The 23,206-nt window shown below is 35.0% G+C and overlaps 1 protein-coding gene across 1 annotated transcript in view; it reads right to left on the minus strand.

The window, feature by feature from the left end:
- Positions 1-22,620, minus strand: part of ST8SIA4 (ST8 alpha-N-acetyl-neuraminide alpha-2,8-sialyltransferase 4) — a 409,079-nt gene extending 386,459 nt beyond the window's left edge. Inside the window, exon 1 of the mRNA XM_053701515.1 lies at positions 22,344-22,620. Within this exon, the coding sequence (XP_053557490.1) occupies positions 22,344-22,456 (113 nt within the window). The 5' untranslated portion in view covers positions 22,457-22,620. The remainder of the gene's footprint in view (positions 1-22,343) is intronic.
- Positions 22,621-23,206: the final 586 nt, after the last annotated feature.

The raw sequence follows: 23,206 nt of genomic DNA on the forward strand, positions 1-23,206 counted from the left end.
CTTCTGGCAGAAAAACAGCTTCAAAACATTAAAGAGCCACCACCATATTTTGGGCATTAGATACTTTTCCTTATGGCTCCCTCTCTGTGTGCACCAAACACACCTCTTGCTTATTGCCAAAAAGTTCTATTTTGTTTTTTATCTGACCATAGAACCCAATCCCATTTGAATTTCCAGTAGTGTCTGGTAAACTGAAGATGCCCGAGTTTGTTTTTGGATGAGAGTAGAGGCTTTTTTCTTTAAAACCTTCCAAACAACTTGTGGTGCTGTAGGTGATGTCAGATAGTAGTTTTGGAGAGTTTATGACCCCAAGACGCAACTAAGTTCTGAAATTCTCCAGTTGTGATCCTTGGAGATATTTTGGCCACTCAAACCGTCCTCTTCACTGTTGTTGATACAATATAGACACAGATCCTCTTCCAGGTTGATTCATAACATTTCTAGTTAACTGGAACTTCTTAATTATTGCATTGATGGTAGAAATGGGAATTTTCAATACTTTTGCTATTTTCTTATAGCCACTGCCCATTTTGTGAAGCTCAACAACCTCTTGCCACACATCACAGCTAAATTCCTTGGTCTTACCCATTGTGATGAATGACTAAGGGAATTTGGCCTATGCGTTACTTAATATTTATACCCCAGTAAACAGGAAGTCAAGGTTGAACAATTTCCTGTTCCTAGTCACCTAGGTGTACTTAAATAAAATATCAATGGGAATATACTTCAAATATATTTTTCTCATATAACTTCATAGGGGTGCTAATAATTGTGCCCCCATATATTTAACCTGTGTTGTGTTTGCAAATGTTTGATATCCATGAGAGCAGAGTATTTTTATGTATTTTGTAACAAAAGATCAAAAGGTTAAACAATAAAGACAAAGTTTCACAGCCTTCTTTGCTCATATTTACCAAGGATGTATTAGAGGAGGGCACTGTATATCTGTATATATCTATCTATACATATTTTTTTATATAGATATATATTTTACAAAAAAAAAAAATCAAATATATGAAATGTATGACAACTGTAATATTAGAATTGTTTCTTTTGAGTCAATATTTAATATTTTTAACCAAGCATCAAATGTACATCCTCTACAAAAAGATGCTACAAAAAATATGCATATGTTTGTTTACCAGTTAAAATTATATACCAATGCATTTTTAAAGAAATGTTAAAGTGATTGTAAAGTTTAATCAATTAAAGCCCAGTATCTAAAAATACTCTTAAAAACAGGGGCACTTTAATTCATTAAACTTTACAAACACGCTATTTAAAAAAAAAAAATTACCTTTTTGTTACAGTAAACTGACCGCCGTTCCTCTGCCTCATCTTCTTCTGTATTTTGAAGATTGATGACTAATCCGGCTTCCTCCAATCATTGTGTGCCCCCATTGATGTCCAGCTTGTGGGGCACGCAATGATTGGAGGAAGCAGGATCCTCCACCAAATTTCACAGTTTGTGCGAGACACTGTGGCTTGTAGGCCTCTTCAGGTCTCTGTCTAACCATTAGACGACCAAGTGTAGGACATAGCTGGTAATTGGACTCATCAGAGAAGATAACCTTACTCCATTCTTCTATGGTCTAATCCTTAAGGCTGTGACACACTGCAAGCAGAACGGCGCGCAGTGTGTAGATTCGGCTGTGCGTGCTCAGTGTGTCCTGCCTTTTCATCTCTGAGCACTGCATCGCTTGCAGTGTGTCACAGCCTTTATGGTCTTTGCAAACCTAGCCTCACTCTTCTTTGCTTCTCATTGATAAAGGCTTTTTTTATAGCTTTACACAACTTCGGTCCTGCCCCAAGGAGCCTATTTCGAACCGTCCTTCTTGTGCATTTCCCCACAGCTGCCATTTTCCATTGTTTTTGTAGGTCACTCAGTATCATCCTACAGGTGTTAAGTGACATTCAAATGAGTTGGCAGTCATTCCAGGAAGTAGAGGGTCATTTTTACACTTTGCCTCTCTAGCTTTGTTGTCCCCAATGTCTGTTGCTTGACCTTATGCTTATGAACTGCCATCTTTTAAATTTTAAATTGAAACAACCTGACGCTCAATGTATCCCTCTGCCAGTAAAGTCAGAATCGAACCCTTCTTTTCCTCACTCAAAACTTTTCAACTCTTTTGGCATGGTCAGTAGTTGTTTTTTTATTCCAATTACTTTTGAGATACTAGTAGCACTGTTTTGGATAGTGATGACCGCAAACATCAGTGTTTTTTTATACTTTTCCTCATTAAATAAGATTTGTTTCAGGTGAATACCTAATCAGTACCTCATTAAGTAGAATGAGGTGTGCCTGTGTTGGAATTGGAATGGAATGGCTGTCATACATGTAGAGAACAAATTGGAGTTGTGGCTTAAAGGGACAGTAAAGTCATAATTAGAAATTCATGATTTAGACTGAGCATACAATTTTAAAAACTTTCTAATTTACTTCTATTATTTAATTTGCTTCCTTCTCTTGTTATCCTTTGCTGAAAGGTTTATCTAGGTAAGCTCAGGAGCAACAAAGAACCTAGGTTCTAGCTGTTGATTGGTGGCTGCATTTATATACCAATAGTCATTGGCTCACCCATGTGTTCAGTTAGAAACCAGTAGTGCATTGCCGCTCCTTTAACAAATGATACCAAGAGAATGAAGCAAATTTGATAATATAAGTAAACTGGAAAGTTGTTTCAAATTCTATGTTCTACCTAAATTATGAAATTAAATGTTTGAATTTTATGTCCCTTTCATTTTTTTTTACAATAGCTGTATATATACATATCCATGCAGAAGTTAAAAAGAAGGAATGCAACAATAATGCAAGAAAAAAATAGTTAGGATAAATTAAGTATTTCGTAGACATGGGGACTGATTTATAGCTTTTTTTTATTGAGAGTACTTTCATTTAAAGGGACAGTCTAAATCTTAGCAATCTTAAAGTCTTACTTTAGATTAAGCTGCAAATATCATCCTGCAGACCTGCACCCTTTCTATATCATGCAGCAGTAACAGCAAAAAAAGGTATTTTAAAATGACTATTGTTTCTGGTCACTTTGAAAGGGCTGCTACGATCTGCCCACTGATGACAGCAGAATGTGGGATGCATTAAAGGCTTCACTAGTTAAAAAAGACTCACTAATTGGATTCAACAGACTGTCAATGCTATTCAGCAGAGTGCATAGATGCAGCCCAGATCCTGATGTCATCAGTGGGAGGAGCTTGGCAGCCATTTCAAAGTGACCAAAACAATATTCATTTTAAAATAACTTTTTTACTGTCACTGCTGCATGATATAAAAACAGGTGCAGGAGGATATTTGCAGCTTAATCTAAAGTTAAACTTTAAGATGACTAAGGTGTAGAATGTCCCTTTAAGTTTAAAAACAAAAAAAAATGTGAAGCCGAGCAACAAATTTAGTACACTTGGGAGCAGACTTATCTGAACTTTCGATTGGTGAACACTTTGTGCTGTTTCAGAAACTGCTACAGTGACAGTCTCACTACATTTTCGGATACTTCAGCAGAAACTTTAAAGGGGAAGATACAGCTCAGCCTGTGACACATAGTAATCAGTGAGAGCTTTGAATACAAACAAATAGAAACAAAAACAGACAAGAGATGAAGAAGCAACAGACCTCTGTCTCACACTCAATGCTTCATTCAGTGTGGTAAGACCCTTCTCCTGCACATCCCTGACAGGCCAGGCGCTCTCAGCTGAAGAGACCTCTGTAAGTGCAGGGCTGAGCTCTAAGAAGTTACTCTTGTAAGTGTCCCAGCAATGCACAGGTCATTTCTACCACATGTCCAGGTCTGGGTAATTAGTAAACCCTAATTCACAGTTTGAAAGTCAATCCCGGGCAGGGGGTAACCCTATCCATAACAGTAAAGTATGAAGAAATGTGAGGGCTATTAAACAAAAGATACATTTTCTAAGCATAGTATTGAGGTTTCATTTTGACCTTACTGTGGTGTAACTGGCGCTGCGGTCACATTTTTTTTTGGAGATGCAATGCTTGTTGCACCTATACAGAACGTTAAAGGGAAACTGTACCCAAATTTTTTCTTTCGTGATTCAGATTGAGCATGGCATTTTAAGCAACTTTCTAATTTACTCATATTATCAAATTTTCTTCATTCTCTTGGTATCTTTATTTAAAATGCAAGAAAGTAAGTTTAGATGCCGGCCCATTTTTGATGATCAACCTGGGTTGTTCTTGCTGATTGGTGGATAAACTCATCCACCAATAAAAAAGTGCTGTCTGGAGTTCTGAATAAAAAAAAAGCTTAGATGTCTTCTTTTTTAAATAAAGATAGCAGGAAAACAAAGAAAAATTGATAATATGAATAAATTAGAAAATGGCTTAAAATTGCATGCTCTATCTGAATCATGAAAGAAAAAATTTGGGTTCAGTGTCCCTTTAACTATATGTTTAGCCATTTTGTGGGTGTTAAAGGGACTTGAAACACAATTGTTTTTCTTTCATGATTTAGAAAGTACATGCAATATTTAACAACTTTCCAATTTACTTCTTTTATCTAAATTGCTTCATTCTCTTGATATTATTTATTAAAAAGCATACTTAAATAAATTAAACTCAGTAACTGCGCATAGATGCCTCGTGTTATTGGCTCACTCATGTGCTATTTCTTCAACAAACGATATCTAAAGAATGAATTAAATTAGATAATAGAAGTAAATTGCAATGTTTAAAATTGTATTCTCTATCTGAATCATGAAAGAAAAATTGTGGGTTTCGTGTTCCTTTAAGCTCATAGTAAACTAGGGTTACATGTTCTATCAAGCATAATACATTTAAATCAGGATTAGTGTTGAAACCCTTTATCCAGCCATTTCCTGGACACTTTTTGAGGAGCTGTGACTTAGGGGTGTGGAGTGTGCCCGGCGCAAATATGCACACTCATAGAAAATTATTGTAAAATTGTTAAAGTGACAACGATTTGTAAAAAAAACCAAAAAAAAAAACCTGCAAAGGACTGTAAATATTGTAGCCATGCATATCTCTGCTTGCCTGCATAATGATTAAAACTCCATGAGCATAGTTTTAACTTTAATTTTAATAACTAAACAAGTATAGCTGTGCATTTACTGAAGTGTTTAAAATGCATAGCAGAGGTTTTACAGTTTACTGGCTCTTTAAGATCAACTAAAAACATAGGGCATCATAAGTAACTTCTCTTGAGCAATAACAAGCATGGAATGAAACCTTCTAGTACAGGCACTGACTATCTAATCCCGACACCCGGCATCTGTCACAGTGTGATCAGACACAGGAGGCTGATAGCAGAAGTAGAATGTCCCTGGAGACTTTGTGAAATGAGACCTGTAATCAACTGGACGATTAAAGGGACACTACATTCAAAATTAAACTGTTATGATTCAGAGCATGCACTGCAGTTTATATCCATTATCAAATTGTGCACAGCCATTTTATATGCACACTTTTTGAGGAACCAGCTCCTACTGAGCATGTGCAAGAGTTCACAGCATATATCTTCCTGGTGACTGTCACATGATATAGAAGGCTGTCAAATTTGACAGTTGTCAGAAAAAAATATATAATTTAAAATATACGGTTCATTTAAAATTCAAAGTGTGAGACTGGCTACTAAATATTGTAGTTAAGTTGTCTACTTCTGACTTACAAGTTGCATAGGAAACCTGAAACCTTGACTTTAGCAGGGCAAAATTCTTATAAGATTAGCAGTCTCTATATTGTAGAAAAACTATTTCTCTGCAATTTTTACTTATTACTGTGTTACAAGGTCCAGATGATTATCAGTTATGTCATATGGTGAAACAGATGGTTCAGGAATAGCCTTAAAGGGACACTGTACCCAAAAATTTTCTTTCATGATTCAGATAGAGCATGAAATTTTAAGCAACTTTCTAATTTACTCCTATTATCAAATTTTCTTCATTCTCTTGGTATCTTTATTTGAAATGCAAGAATGTAAGTTTAGATGCCTGCCCATTTTTGGTGAACAACCTGGGTTGTCCTTGCTGATTGGTGGATAAATTAATCCACCAATAAAAAAGTGCTGTCCAGAGTACTGAAACAAAAAAAAGCTTGGATGCCTTCTTTTTCAAATAATGATAGCAAGAGAATGAAGAAAAATTGATAATAGGAGTAAATTAGAAAGTTGCTTAAAATTGCATGCTCTTTCTTAATTACAAAAGAAAGTTTTTGGGTATTTTTGGGTATTTTTGTCCCTTTAAGGTTATGCACTTATGTATCCCCTTTATTTATAAACTGAAGTGTTCTTGTTTTTTGTACATATGTTGCTTTCTAAGTTACTTCCTTGGCACAAGTGAGCAGAGATTTTTAATTATATCAAACCAACCTCCAAACATAAAGGGACATAAAAGCCATACATTTTAGTTCAAGATTCAGAAAGAACATTTAGTTTTAAACAACTTTCCAATTTACTTCTATAGCCAAATTTTATTTGTTTACTTGTTATCTTTTGTTAAAAAACAGTAATGTAAGTGCAGGAGTGTGCACGTGTCTGCGGCACTATATAGCAGCAGTTTTGCAACGTTATACATTAGCAAGAGAACTAGATGGCAGCACTATTTCCTGTCATGAAGTGCTCCATACGTGTGTACACAACCTATCTAGACATCTCTTCAACAAAGAATAACATGAGAACAAACCAAATCTGACAATAGAAGTCAATTAGAAACCTTTTTTAAAATTGTATGCTTTGTCTGATTTATGAGAGAAAAATGTTGGGTTTCATCTCCCTTTAAAGCAACAGTTAAAGGGACACTGTACCCAAATTTTTTCTTTCATGATTCAGATAGAGCATGACATTTTAAGCAACTTTCTAATTTACTCCTATTATCAAATTTTCTTCATTTGAATGTAAGTTTAGAATCCGGCCCATTTTTGGTGAACAACCTGGGTTGTCCTTGCTGATTGGTGGATAAATTCATCCACCAATAAAAAAGTGCTGTGCAGAGTTCTGAACCCCAAAAAAAGCTTAGATGCCTTCTTTTTCAAATAAAGATAGCAAGAAAACGAAGAAAAATTGATAATAGGAGTAAATTAGAAAGTTGCTTAAAATTGCATGCTCTATCTGAATCACGAAAGAAAAAACTTGGGTTCAGTGTCCCTTTAAGTCAATATTAAACTTAAAGGGACAGTCAAGTCCAAAAAAAACTTTCATGTTTCAAATAGGGCATGTAATTTTAAACAACTTTCCAATTTACTTTTATCACCAATTTTGCTTTGTTCTTTTGGTATTCTTAGTTGAAAGCTAGACCTAGGAAGGCTCATATGATAATTTCTAAGCCCTTGAAGGCCGCCTCTAATCACATGCTTTGTATTTGCTTTTCACAGCAGGGAAGAGCTAGTTCAGGTAAACCCTATAGATAACATTGTGAGCACGCCCGTGGATTGTGGCAGACACTGCACTAATTGGTTAAAATGAAAGTCAATAGATAATAAATAAAATGTCATGTGATCAGGGGGCTGTCAGAAGATGCTTAGATACAAGGTAATCACAGAGGTAAAAAGTGTATTATTATAACTGTGTTGGTTATGCAAAACTGGGGAATGGGTAATAAAGGGATTATCTATCTTTTAAAACAACAAAAATTCTGGTGTTGACTGTCCCTTTAAATGGATTGGATAGAGTGTGAACTTTTAAACAACTTTTAAATTTGCTTCTATTATCAATTTCACTTAAATCTATTTGAATCCGTTGTTAAAAAGTAATCCTAGGTGAGCTAAGGAGGGTGCACATGTCTTTAGCCATCTGGTAGCAAATGTTTGCAACAATGTTTATAGTAATGTAATACATATTTGCAAACAAAACTGCTATAGAATGCTAAATATACATGCAAGCTCCTAAGCTCCTATTAGCCTACTTAGCTTTAATCGTCAACAAAGGATATCAAGAGAAGGCAAATATGATAGCAGAAGTAAATTGGAAAATTGTTTAAAATGGTATGATCTGCCTGAATCCTAAATATTTGTGGCCAGATTACGAGTGGAGCACTAACAGCTATGCACGAGCGATAAGGGGTTTATTGCAGGTGTTTGTGTGTGACTGTTTTTTGCTTGTATTACAAGTTGAAAGTAAATGCAATCGCTTGAGCGCAATTGAAGTTAAGGCACCTCGGGTAAGCACAACCACAGAGCTCTGGTTGACTGTTTTGCAAAACTAAAAAGTCTCACAAAACATCAAAAATACATTACAAAGTACAGTTGCAATCATAATAACACCATCTAATACAAAATATTTAAAAAATATTGCACAAAAAAGTTATAAAGGCTCAAAGACATGACAGGTGTCTTCAAAGTGCTTTAATATAGAGATACATACATGTATACATATGTATATGTATGCATATACAGTGCCCTTCACTAGTATTGGCACCCTTGGTAAATATGAGCAAAGAAGGCTGTGACAAATTGTCTTTATTGTTTAACCCCTTAACGACCAAGGACGTACGCCACACGTCCTCAAAAAAAATACAGTTAATGACCGAGGACGTGTGGCGTACGTCCTTGGTCTGGAAAGCAGCTGGAAGCAATCCTGCTCGCTTCCAGTTGCTTTCCGGTTATTGTGGTGATGCCTCGATATTGAGGCATCATGCAATAACCTTTGTTAGCAATCCGGTGCAGAGAGAGCCACTCTGTGGCCCTCTCTGCACCGGACATCACCGGCTAAATTCGTTGGTGGATGGGAGCCGGTTCGGGAGGCGGGTGGCGGCCATCGATGGCCTTGATGATGTGTAGGGGGGGCGGGATTGTGGGCGGGGGTGATCGGAGGCGCGCACGGGCGCGCGCGCGCGCGTGCACGGGAGGGCAGGGGCGGGCGCGTGCACGGGGAGGGAGCGGGTGGGAACCGCTACACTACAGAATAAAAGGTTGTATTAAAAGTTAATAAAAAAAATAGTATTTATATATATAAAATACATTAATCAGGGGGTGGGGGATTGGTCTGTGGGGGGGGGGGGAAGCTACACTACAGAAAAATAACATAATAATTAAAAAAAAAAAACATTTTTCTTGCAAACTGGGTACTGGCAGACAGCTGCCAGTACCCAAGATGGCCCCCAATAAGGCAGAGGGGGGGTTAGAGAGCTATTTTGGGGGGGATCAGGGAGGTTGGGGGCTAAGGGGGGATCCTACAAAGTAGCATATGTAAATATGCTAAAAATGTTTTTTTTTTTTTTTTAAAAAAAAACACTTTTATTTTAGTACTGGCAGACTTTCTGCCAGTACTTAAGATGGCGGGGACAATTGTGGGGTGGGGGAGGGAAGGGAGCTGTTTGGGAGGGATCAGGGGGTCTGATGTGTCAGGTGGGAGTCTGATCTCTACACTAAAGCTAAAATTGCAAGCTCCCTACAAACTACCTAATTAACCCCTTCACTGCTAGCCCTAATACACGTGTGATGCGCAGCAGCACTTAGCGGCCTTCTAATTACCAAAAAGCAACGCCAAAGTCATATATGTCTGTTATTTCTGAACAAAGGGGATCCCAGAGAACTATTTACAACCATTTGTGCCATAATTGCACGTGCTGTTTGTAAATAATTTTAGTGAGAAACCTAAAATTGTGAAAAATTTAGCGTTTTTTTTAATTTGATTGCATTTGGCGGTGAAATGGTGGCATGAAATATACCAAAATGGGCCTAGATCAATACTTGGGGTTGTCTACTACACTACACTGAAGCTAAGATTAACCCTAGAAGCTCCCTACATGCTCCCTAATTAACCCCTTCACTGCTGGGCATAATACACATGTGGTGCGCAGTCGCATTTAGCAGCCTTCTAATTAGCAAAAAGCAAAACCAAAGCCATATATGTCTGCTATTTATGAACAATGGGGATCCCAGAGAAGCATTTACAACCATGTATGCTATAATTGCATAAGTTTTTTGTAAATAATTTCAGTGAGAAACCTAAAGTTTGTGAAAAAAATTGTGAAAAAGTGAACAATTTTTTTTTATTTGATCGCATTTGGCGGTGAAATGGTGGCATGAAATATACCAAAATGGGCCTAGATCAATACTTTGGGATGCCTTCTAAAAAAAATATATATACATGTCAATGGATATTCAGGGATTCCTGAAAGATATCAGTGTCCCAATATAACTATCGCTAATTCTGAAAAAAAGTGGTTTGGAAATAGCAAAGTGCTACTTGTACTTATTGCCCTATAACTTACAAAAAAAGCAAAGAACATGTAAACATTGGGTATTTCTAAACTCAGGACAAAATTTAGAAACTATTTAGCATATGTTTTTTTTGGTGGTTGTAGATGTATAACAGATTTTGGGGGTCAAAGTTAGAAAAAGTGTGTTTTTTTCCATTTTTTCCTCATATTTTATCATTTTTTTTATAGTAAATTATAAGATATGATAAAAATAATGGTATATTTTGAAAGTCCATTTAATGGCGAGAAAAACGGTATATAATATGTGTGGGTACATTAAATGAGTAAGGAGAAAATTACAGCTAAACACAAACACCGCAGAAATGTAAAAATAGCCTTGGTCCCAAACGGACAGAAAATGGAAAAGTGCTGTGGTCATTAAGGGGTTAACCTTTTGATCTTGTATTCAATAAATACATAAAAATACTCTGCTCTCATGGATATCAAATAACTGCAAACACAACACAGGTTTATCCCCCCCAAAAAACATATCTAAACCTGTGTTGTGTTTTTGTATATATTTTTAAAAGATCAAAAGGTTAAACAATAAAGAGAATTTTTCACAGCCTTCTTTGCTCATATTTACCAAGGGTGCCAATATTAGTGGAGGGCACTGTATTTATGTCTATATATGTGTACAAAAGTATTTATATTTGTATATATGTATTTACAGACATATATATTAGTGCATTGGAGCCCTTTGCAGTCAAGTAGATAAAAAAATGAAAAAGCAAATGTATGCAATATTCATAAAATGTTATACTGTGTATTTAATTATTTAATGTAAATATTTTACATTCCAATGTTCTGCACATAGCAGAATATTTTCTAAGTATTTGTATATATTTATATATATATATATATATATATATATATATATATATATATATATATATATATATATATATATATATATATATATATATATATATATATTGTACCAAAATACTATCAGATATATGTAGGAATATGTATTTATGAATAAATATAACATAATCTTCTATGTGAATATATTCATATTTTCATGTCAGGTTAGCACACTTTAGAATATGCGATTGCATTTGCGCGCAAGTAGGGTTTTTTACACTTTTTTTTTTGCTCCATTGACTTCTATGGGGGAATAGGTTATCGCACGCGCTAGGTTAGTGCATGAGTGATAACTTGTAATACAAGCACAATGACGCGCGCAAGATGCTTACTTCTAGTGCAGTTAACGCTTGAGCAGGAGTAATCTTGCCCTTTATGTAGTATTGCAATAAATTAACACTAACACATTTTTAGCTGCAATAGACAAGGCTTGCTGCTGTCATTCTGTTAAAAAATGTTACATTATTTTGCAGAATCTTATCACCTCTGTTGAGGCCAGTTAGGGACATATATGTAGCAGAAATAGGCTTGTAAAGTTGGCAGTTAGCAGTTGCAAATCTCTGATTTGTGGAGTCCTAATTTTCAGAGTAAAATGACTAGAAAAGAGGGCATAGTAAAATATAGATTTACTTTTTTCATAAATAATACTGAGAGCACATTACAAATATTTTAACTATGCATAATTAACCATTTATATTACGATCAAATACAAGTTCCTCATGCCCCGTTAACTTATTCTGGTGCCATTTTTTTATTTATGGTGAATCTTATCTGCAGCGCACCTTTTTTCTAGAATTACAGCAGTTTTTCGTCTGAAACCATTCTCCATCTGTAAAAAGCTGTAAATAATGGAGATGTATGCAACAGGCTTAGGCTTGCTCCTGCCATGGACTCTTTCGGTTTTGACGACTGGAAATTCCACAATGTTCATACTTAAAGGTTTAATTAATTTTTTTTATTATTTTAAAAGATAGATAATGCCTTTACCATTCCCCAGCTTTGCACAACCAACATTGATTTATTAATACACTTGTATAACCTCTAAGATTCCCTGTGTCAAAGCCCCTGCAGGTGGCCCCGTATCTCAGTGCTTTTTATTTTTTATTTTTTTTATTTAGTTTTTTACAATCTTGCACTACAGCCAGACAGTGTTAGTTCATGTGTGTCATATAGATAATATTGTGCTCACTCCCATGCAGAATGATAATGGGTTCACAGCAACCAGCACTAATTGGCTAAAATGCAAGATTGTAAAAAAAAATTAAAGCTAAAAAAAGAACTGGGATAAGGGGCTGTCAGCAGGGTGTTAAATACAGATAATCACAGAGGTAAAAAGTATACTAATGGGACACTAAACCCAAATTTTTTCTCTCATGATTTAGAAAGAGCATGCCATTTTAAACAACTTTCCAATTTACTTCTATGCTCTAATTTGTTTAAATCTCTTGCAATCTTTTGTTGAAAAGCATATCTAAATAGACCCAATAGCTGCTGATTGGTGACTGCACATAGATGCCTTGTGTGATTGGCTCACCCATGTACATTGTTATTTCTTCAACAAAGAATATCTAAATAATGAAGCAAAGTAGTTAATAGAAGAAAATTGGAATCTTGTTTAAAATTGTATCCTCTATTTGAATCATGAAAGAAATATTTTGGGTTTCATATCCCTTTAATATAAAAGTGTTGGGAACGCAAAGCTTTAAAATGGTTAATAAATGGATTATCTATCTTTTTAACCAATAACAATTTTTCAAGTAGTCTGTTTCTTTAAATTAAAGGAAAGGGGGAGGGGCTTAAATAATGAAAGTACATTGCAAAGTTGTTTTACTAAAATCATTTTATATTACAATCTCAAAGTGTTTACTATTCCTTTAAGGTAGAAAGTCTGGTTATAAAATGTCGCCCACCTCACCTTCTTTCACAGTGTAGGATGCATTTGCATGAATGACAGGGAATTCCAGCCATACACACTGCATATTGGTTTAGGAATAAAACAGTTAACATGCAGACGGAGTTTGTAGCTTTACTGAAGTGTCTGCAAGGAAACTGTGTAATGGTTTCCTGTGCCGTTTGAGCAGTCCTTACACAACAGTCTGCATGTTTTCCTTATATGCAGTGATTTGCTTCCAAAAACTCAGAGTTCTCAGAAAAAGACTATACATGCTGGAAAATAGATATATAAAAAACAAAAAGAGCTATTTCAGTTGCCAAACAAGACCCTAAGTCATTAAGGAAAATAAGCTGGCTTGTACATCACAGGATGGCACACTGTGGCTATATCTTCCTTCTGTGCTTCATTTCCTACTGGCTTGCTGACAGGAAAAGTAAATGTATAATTGTGATTAGGTTTTTATGCTATACGAGGCTTAAGCTAACAGCTTCCCCAACTGTACATCACATGTTTATGAATAAACGTTGGACTTTTGTCTGACTTTATGTTTTTAATACAATATATTTATGTTTTTGTTCTGTCAGATTAGTCTGCTTTCTTCTTTACAACATAAGGATTGATAGTTACTTAGGTAATGGTACATATTGTTCCCAATATAATAAAAGCACTTTTAGGAGCAGATTAAGCATTATTTGAATAGACAGGGTGCATTTTATCCCCATATTTATCAGTGCAAAATCGACCGCTTGTGCAATGCTGTCCCCCTGCAGGGCTTGTTAATCTCCTCTCTGCTTCATAATTATCATAAGGGCATTAGCCTCTTGATACATTTTCCCATCAGTATATTATACTACAGAGTTTGTTTTGTATATATATCTATCAGTCTATTAACATGTCATATTCTATTTTCATTGCAGAAATGCTAGCCATGTGTGTGTGCAAAATGTAAAAAAAAAAACAAATATTTGACGGGTTACTAGTAAAAATGGAAACTTTTTAAAATTCAGCTTTTAATACCGAAAACTACCAAAAGCAAATAATTGTAACTAAAAGGAAATTGAATATAATTTTATTAAATAATAAGTCAAAATAAACATTTCTACTAAGTGAAGAATAAAAATATTTAAAGTATTTCTTAAAGCATCTTTTGCATTAGCGCAGTTGGCCTAGCGCACCTTCAGGTTAGCGCCCAAGTGAAAGCCAGAAGAGCCATATGTAGCGGCGAGCCACATATAAATCCATGGGGAAATAGCGCAGTCACACTATCTGACCTCCAGGTGTTAGCACTCCTTAGTCTTTTGCTTGTGAGCTTTTTACTTTCCACTTTTAATACAAGCACAACAATAGGAGTGCTCAACAGCGCTAATATTTTTGTGCTCCTCTTGTAATCTAGGCCTTTCTAAAGTACGATTACACTCAGCAACCTAGTCAAGGGGCTATATTCATAGACAATCATGAGGTTGCCAAGGGGCAAAGGGTAAATCATATTTAAAATTAATTAATCTATATATACTTAACCTATATTTGTTTGGATATTTCTGCCATTAACATCTATAGCTGCGTGAAATGCCCAATACATATCTAGCACAATAACAACTGTTAGCAATGTAGAAAGACAATAACTAGAAGAATCACTTTTTATTAGGCTAAAACCTTTCAATTTCTATTGCACAAATTATCAATTAATACATTTATGTTAAATTCTGCAATTTATTTGTGCTTCGGATAGTTCAAAATTATATAATATTAGAAAATATTACACTGCCCCCACCCGGCTACTTCATAATGCCACCCGGCTGCTTTATAATGCCAACATTTTCTGTGGAGAACACTGGGATTCTAATGACCTTGTTTCACTGTCAAGTTTTTGTGCATATGTTACAGCTGATAGTTTTATAGAGGGAGTATATTTTCCTGTTTTAATTTATTTATTTTGTAAGGTTTTGAAGGCGTTTTTCTTAAAGGGACAGTATACTGTAAAATAGTTTTTCCCTTAATGTGTTTACAATTGTTTTTTTTACCAACTGCAGAGTAAAAAATTTATGAAAATTAGCTTTTTAAGGCTTCTTTGTGTATATTAAAGCTCTGATTTTGTGTTTTGAAGCCACAACCTAATACAATGGGTTGAGCTTGTAGATATAATCACATCTCATTACTGTATCACATTGTGCACATATACCTGCTTCTTTATCTTATATCTGTCCTTAAAACAATCACCAATACTGTGAGAGAACAATGGAAAATCAACATTTTATTACCTTATCTCTGCTATATCCAACTGGGAGTGTAATCTCTTCTGCTGGCTGTGTTTACAAAGCTTATCTATAGCTGGTACGCGCGGCCACAAACTTTCAGAATAGGTGGGGATACCACATGCTAAATCAACAATTTCAAATGCCAATATAAGGGTAAAGGAGCTACTTGTAAACAATTTAATACACTCCAGCAGGTAAAATGGATAATTGGGAACAAATTAAAGGGGAGAAATTTTTTGAGTAAACTGTCCCTTTAAGCCAGTATTCTTGTGACACTAAGTGAATGGCTGCAAGATAGATACCGCTCAGTTGATTATAATTGAGCTGAACGCGCAACTCATGGCTGTTACGAGAGGCAGGTTACAAATCTTTCACTGTACAATTTTGAAGTTGCAACATTGTGGCAATTTTTATCAGCAATATATTAAGACAGTTTTCTTGAATCTAGGCCAATATGTACAACAGTGGTGTAACATATTTTCAATAAAAGGGACATGAAACCCACATTTTTTTCTTTCATGATTCTGACAGCGCATGCATTTTTAAACAACTTTCTAATTTAGTTCTTTTATCAAATGTTCTTATTTCTTTTGCTATCTGTTGTTGGAAAGCAAGAATGTAATCTCAGGCGTGTGTATGTGTTGGAAGCACTATATGGAAGCAGTTTGCAAGAATGTTAGTTTGCAAAAGCACTAGATGGTAGCACTATTCGCTGCAATTTAGAGCTACAGACACCTACCTAGGTAATTCTTCAACAAAGAATACCATGGGAACAAAGCAAATTTGATAATAGAAGTAAATCAAAAATAAAAAAAAATTGTATGCTCTGTCTGAACCTCAAAATCATTTTTTTGTTCCTAAAGATTCTACTGAAAACTCTGAAGCTCCCTTGTGGGTATTCACATTGTTCAGGAGTAGAAACTGAGAATAAACAGTTGCATTATAATTAGGATATGAATGTGCATTTAATTATTCTGTTTCCCTGTATTTTGTATTCCATTTCACAAACTGTGTGCATAATTGCAATCATAAAAAATTTGTTTTTGTTTCTACAATATTTGCAAATAAATAGAAATAGTCATCATAAAGTGAACTTTATTCAAATCATCGTTATACAATTTCAGTTCACTCTATTATGTGGAATTTATATTTTATTTATAAACACAGAAGGCAAGAAAAACAATTTACATAGTTGCAAATATGCATACAGCCTTTCCTCATTTAAATATATTCCAAAAATGCTGGCAAATAGGTAAAGCGAGAGTGAAACTCAAAAAAACTGCTGAGTGTGATAAAAACTTTAAAACATATTGAACAGCTTATTGTATTTGAAAATGTAGGATTTTGATTTGTTTTATGTATATATATCCTGCCTATTTGTAACATGAGGTGCTGATGTCCTCAAGAATAAGTCTGTAGGTGAGAGCGTAATGCATATAAGCTTGAAGAGTTTGATTGTCATTGGTTGCTATGGGACAAAAACCACAATGCTCAGTTCCTGCAAGGTTACTTCCGTTCTCACAGTTGCATATGAAGTGAGGTTATACTCACTGAGTATTCTTAAGGTTACTTCCTTTCTCACAGTTGCATATGAAGTGAGGTTATACTCACTGAGTATTCTTGAATCTTGTCAACTGATTTTTTTGTCTTCTCATTCTTAGGGCTGGTAGGTATATTTATAAATGCCAGACATTAAAAGTAAAATAATACTAATAAAAAAAGTGCATTTGTTAAGTCTAATATAAATCTATTTACATAATACACAGATGTGTGTGTGTGTGATAAATGTACACAAAGACACAATTAAAGGTGCTTTAAAGTTTTTTCTCCATATATTTTATTTTGCTCTATGCAAATATGTGTTTTTTAAGATCATTACCAAATACCATTACAAAGAAATAATAATTCAGACCACACAAAGAAGCTAAGGTAGATGTTTTGCTTTTCTAAATTTATATAATAGCTTTGCTGGGCGAAAACAGAGGCAGACACCCCAACTGAATTTATTCATCATGCAACAGTATTACCTAATGAAGATAAAATGGTGGCACAGACATTTAAGGTTACTTACAAAAGAAAGACACATGCACTCAAATAGTCAATCATGCTTGTGAAAGACTATTTTTAATCATGTTAAAAATATTTTTTTTTGCATGAAAATGATCTTTATTTTGGTTCTAACACTAACATGAAGTGGTTATCTTTGCGCAATTGAGCCTTAAGGATGCTTAACCCTTTCGAGTCTGGGCTAAAGTGCCTACATCGGAACAGCTGTTCTGATGTAGACAAATTGAAACCACGCGATCATGCACACGATCGCGAGATTTCAATTATTGGATCGCATCTGGGGGGCGTCCCTACAACCCTAGGAACGCCCCAAGACCGCAATCAAGTCCTGACTGCACAGAAGGCTTCAAGACAACCGTTAGTCATAACGGATTTAAAGCCCATTCTAATTATGACGGAATAGAACGTCATAACGGCTTTAAAAGGTTAAAGGAACATAATACCCATATGATAAATTACTTGAAAGTGATACAGCATAATTGTAAAAAGCTGACAAGAAAATTTCACCTGAACATCCCTATGTAAAAAAAGTATTTCTTCAGCTAACCAGAGTAAGTGCTCTGTGAACAGTTATAACTCGTTGCTGACCAGTAGCAAGTTAAAAAAAAAAAACAGCCAGTCAGCATCAGCAGTGCTGAGGTCATGGTATGTTTTGCTGTGATCTCATGAGATTTCACTGAAATCGTGTAAGATTTCAAAGTAAACTTCCTTAAACTGAATAGGAAAATAACATGACTGTGTCTGCACATGCCAGATGGATGCTCCCTTGCAAGTCCTGGGACTAGCATCCTGATTGGCTGCTTAAGTCCCTTTACAACGGGATGTGGCTACTGAGGATATTTTTAGTTAAATTATCTTCCTTTTTTACATAGAAATGTTCAGGTGATATTCACGACTCAGCTTATTACAGAGTATCATCTCCCTTTAAACGATTCCCACTTTTTCATAGACAATGTCAAGCCTCACAAGCATAAAAACAAAAAGTATTTTTTTCTCAGCAAACAAATTAATTTTACAAAAACATATTTAAAAATATGTTGCAACAAGTAAAATGAGTTTAATATCCCTTTTAAACACAACTGCATTCAGTTTTAAATAATGTATGGCCAAATGAAAAACATTTGGGCCACACAGTGACATGTAATCATAACAATGCTATCAGAACTATAATATACCATAAAGAGACTTAAATTATTATAAATAAATAAATATATCATACATATTTTACAGAAAATATTAGAATGTTGAAGGGAATATAAGAAACCACCGCCCAGCACTATTAAATATGCTTTTAGTATAACAGGATATATGTAAAATGTGTGGTGTGATTTTGTGTTCACATTATCACTATATTTTATGCTGACATAAAATGGTATTCTTCCTTTCAAATATTGTTCAAATTAACATTTTGCAATTTAAAACAAGCAAGGAACTACATTTTAATTTCAAAAACAATATTTGTATGCAACAAATAAGTTACAAATATCACTTCTAGCTTCCAACTAAACAAAAATAATAAATTATTAGGGTTGTATAATTTATTTAATTATTATTACATTTTTTTAGATTTCTGGGTTTTTTTTTAACCCCAAACCTACCGAGACAGATTTAGCAACCACCAACAATATTAGTCATTTCCATAAATAAATCAGATGTCTTGCAACTTTGAGCATATTTCCTACAGCAGGACACAGATGTATCTCCTTTGTGTAGACCAAACAAATTAAACTGAATTATTTTTACAATGAAGCAAACAATACACTAGGAATTATGTAATCAATATCCAAAGACACATGTATAATATGGTCCCAGTTTTTTCAGAGAAGCCAAGAAATGTCACCCTAATTACTACATTTTCAGTCTGGAACTATAAAATATGCATTATAGGTCTAAAGTAAATTTGATGAAATTCAACTTACATTTTTAAACAAGGAAAAAAAATATCTTTATGGTGACTTTTTTTTAATTTTTTTAAATACAGTTATATCCCTTAGACTTAAATAATGCAAACAAAAGAGAAAGCATAAATGCTTTGGACACAGAGTGCAGCCAATCTCGCTCAACCCAAAGCTTTGTATTTCCTGAAGTTAATTAAGAAGGAGGGCGCTGCTATCTGACCTGTGCATGCTCTCTTGTTTAACTCTTTAGCTATACAAGCAGGTGCAAACTCTTTTAGGTTAAAGCTATTTATACCAAGTTGCCCAAAAATATTAATAGAGGACTTGACATTGTGACATGTAATATAAGGAGTACAGGCAGTCCTCGGGTTACAGACATCCGACTTAAGTACAACTCGTACTTACATACAGAGAAAATAGAGCTTTATCGACAATCCTTCTTTCCAGGATAATCCAAAATACTGAAAATCCAATTGTCACAAGGACAGAAAGTGATGTGAAATTTTCTGAACAGGGGCACAGATAGCAAAACAAACTTTATCCTATGCTATCCAAAAAAAAATGTTTGGCTAGAGTTTCACCTAAAAAAAGTGCCTGTTCCAACTTACATACAACTTACATACAAATTCAACTTAAGAACAAATCTAAAGTCCCTATCTTGTACGTAACCCGGGGACTGCCTGTATTATCAGGTATCATTTGAAAAAATAAATAACTGAATAAGTTTTAATAACTTCACAACTTAACTGCCTATGCATTTAATTCCTATAATTATGCATAATTTTCCATGTGAGGTTTGGAGTCAAAATGTTTATACCTTATAGTAACCTATTTAAAATAGGTACAAATGTGTGCTTAACGTTGTGACGAAAACCATACATCTAATTAACTTAAATTCCACTTGTCAATGACAATATTAATGTAATTTATTGCAGATTCTCTTCTTGTTTCTATATATGCATGTGTATATGTGTGTGTGTGTAGTAGGTGTGTATGTGTGCATGTATGTGTGTGCATGTGTGTAGTGTGTGCATGTGTGTATATGAGTGTATACGTGTGTATGTATGTCTGTGTGTGTGTATGTATGTGCATGTGTTGGTGTGTGTGTGTGTAAGTGTGTGCATGTGTGTATGTGTGTGTAAGTGTATGCATGTGTATATGTGTGTGTGTAGTAGGTGTGTATGTGTGCATGTTTGAGTGTGTATGTGTGCGCATGTGTGTATGTATGTATGTGTGTATATGTGTGTATACGTGTGTATGCATGTGTGAGTGTGTAAGTGTGTGTATGTGTGTATATGTGTGTATACGTGTGTATGTATGTGTGAGTGTGTAAGTGTGTGCATGTGTGAGTGTGTGTATGTGTGTGCATGTGTGGGTATGTATGTGTGTGGGTGTGTGTTTGTATATGTGTTCATGCGTGCATGTGTGTATGTATGGGTGTGTGTGTGTGTATGTGTGTGTCTGCATGTGTGTGCATCTGTCAGTCAATGCTATCTACTGGGGACTGCCTTTGAGGAGACAATACTATTTATCAGGCATGCATTTTAAATAAAAAAATAGACATTTGTCCTCAGTCAGTCTTGTATTTCGTTTGCTCCTATACAATGTTATTTATGTTTCCTGATATATCTGACACTGCAGTTATCTAAGCACTGCCTTTCTTTATCTGCACCCTATGGGCCATTTCTTTGTCTTTTCATTTCTTTGTTTCTCTCATTCTTTATGCATGTTTCTTTGTCTCTGTAAGGCTCTAAGGCTTTGTGCTACTCCATTTCCCTTTTCTTGCTTTGAACATTTCTGCAAGTGCCTTTCTCATAGTCACTTGCCTATATTTCTTAGTCTCTTGACTCCCCTGACCTCTTTTTTAAACCCATCTATATATTTTGGTTACTCTGTGTATATCTTCTCAGTAGAGATTCAGTATAACTCTATTTTTCTCTTCTTTCATTTCAGACACTAAATGCTGTAAGCACTAATCGGACTTGTTCAAGATTAATGTTACTATTGTTGCAATGACATCTGCAATGTACTATGTGCTATTACTTCTAAGTGATTTTTAATTTGAAAATACGAATTTAATACTAACACACTAAATGAAGTGAAGACAAGGAATCACTGCTGTTCTACAGATTTGACACAGTATATTATTACAAATCAGTTTTATTGGGAATTTTGTTGCTATAAACAAAACATTTTAGTACAAATATTACCCATCACAGGGACAATGAGAAATTGTGTAGCCTACAACAAAAAAATATGGGTGTAGGTAACATCTGGAACACAAAGCACCATGTAGCTTGGCTAAACAAAAAGAAAACGAAACGATCAGTCGATAAAGCCTCACTAGACCGAGCTGTAATATGTTTTCCAATCTGAATATAATCATTTTAGTAGTCTAGAATTATAGTGAAACATTGCAAACTTAAAACAGTCACATTTTCCACAAGAAAGGGTTAAATGAACTGCTAAGTTACAAGAACAACCAAAGTATTATTTTGTAGCTATGAATATTGCAGGTATATTAGTGTGAATTGTATTTTCTTCTTTTTAACATTAGGACTTCTTATTATGACAGTTTGTGAAACTTGTGAAGATTAAAAAGTTACAGGAAGTCTGCAGAGTTCCTGCTCTCAGTCTCTCACATGAAAGATCAAATCAGACAAGAGCATATGTTACAAACAGATAGGGCAATTAATTAAATAGCAGCATTGCACAGTGTGATTAAAGGATAAGCCACTTAACATCAGTGCTGAACTAAAAAGTCAGTAAGGAAGTATCCCCCATTCACTGAACACATAAGAAATGTTTCTGCTTTGGTGGCTACTGTTTATAAACCGACAGAGGAAACCCATGTTTCTTATCACACAACCCACACCCCAAAACTGAATCACTGACTATATAAAGAAGCAGATAATATAAACTTCACCTCTTATAACTGCATTTGTATAACAAAAATTACGTTTTCACCCACAATTTCCAATTACAGATTTTGTGTAATTACACTCACACATATTATATAAAGATATCATTTCATTAACCCGTTAGCAGCCCAAAACTGCACTCTATTCTAGTAGCAGAGACGTTAATAAAAGTGAATATTATATTGAACAATATTTTAAAGACAAAGTAAACCTTTGCTGTTTCACATCTCTCCATTAAATCCAGCACTTTTATATTTACCCAGTGAGTTGAGAATCCTGGTGTTCCTCTGTCCTTGCAATCTCTTTGGTTTTATAAAAGATCAGAAGGATGCTTATTGTGCAGATAGTCCACCTCTTTCTTATAGAACGCATCTCTAGATCCCTGTACAATACCCAACACCTTTTCTCCTCTTTGTTTAAGGAGAGAAAAACAACAATAGGAAAAGCACAGCACAAATACTGCTCCAGTATATATATCCAGTGGGCTGCTGGCTCTTTGGAAATAGATCCTTAGGCATATGTTGGCTGCAGCCAGACCAGTTGTACAAGCAATAACACCAGCAGCAGGTTCCCTCCTTCACAACAGTGAGACGAGCCCTCCCCAACATCATGCCCACAAATACACGCCCCTTTAGTCGGGATATCACTAATCCCCGCCTCCGGTTACGTCACCAATTAGCCCGAGCCTACACAGACACCTCTCAGTGACAGTTCTGTCTGATTCTGCAACCCCACAGAGCACCGGTAGCAAACTTATAAGTGTGCGAAGTGCACGATGTCTGTACTAGGCTGGAGCATTGCCTGCTTTTGTGCTACACCTCCTGGAAGTTTATGTTATGTCTGACACATGAGTTTTTAGCTTCTAAATGATTTTCTCGGCCATGCAACATTATTTTACTACATAAATTTGTGTGGTGTTTCAGATGACGACAAGGAAGTTGGTATCTTATGCAAGCTGCTTCTTATTCGTGATATTCTGTTTCTTATTCATGGCAGTTGGTTTCTTTTTTTTTTTTTTTTAACTCTTTATTTTATACCAGCATGAGTATATACAATGACAACAACAGAAAATTAATTTTAGAGCCATTATACAAAATGATGAAGCCTTACATCAATCCTAAA

This window comes from Bombina bombina, chromosome 2 (genome assembly GCF_027579735.1).
Source record: "Bombina bombina isolate aBomBom1 chromosome 2, aBomBom1.pri, whole genome shotgun sequence".
NCBI classification, from domain to species: Eukaryota; Metazoa; Chordata; class Amphibia; order Anura; family Bombinatoridae; genus Bombina; species Bombina bombina.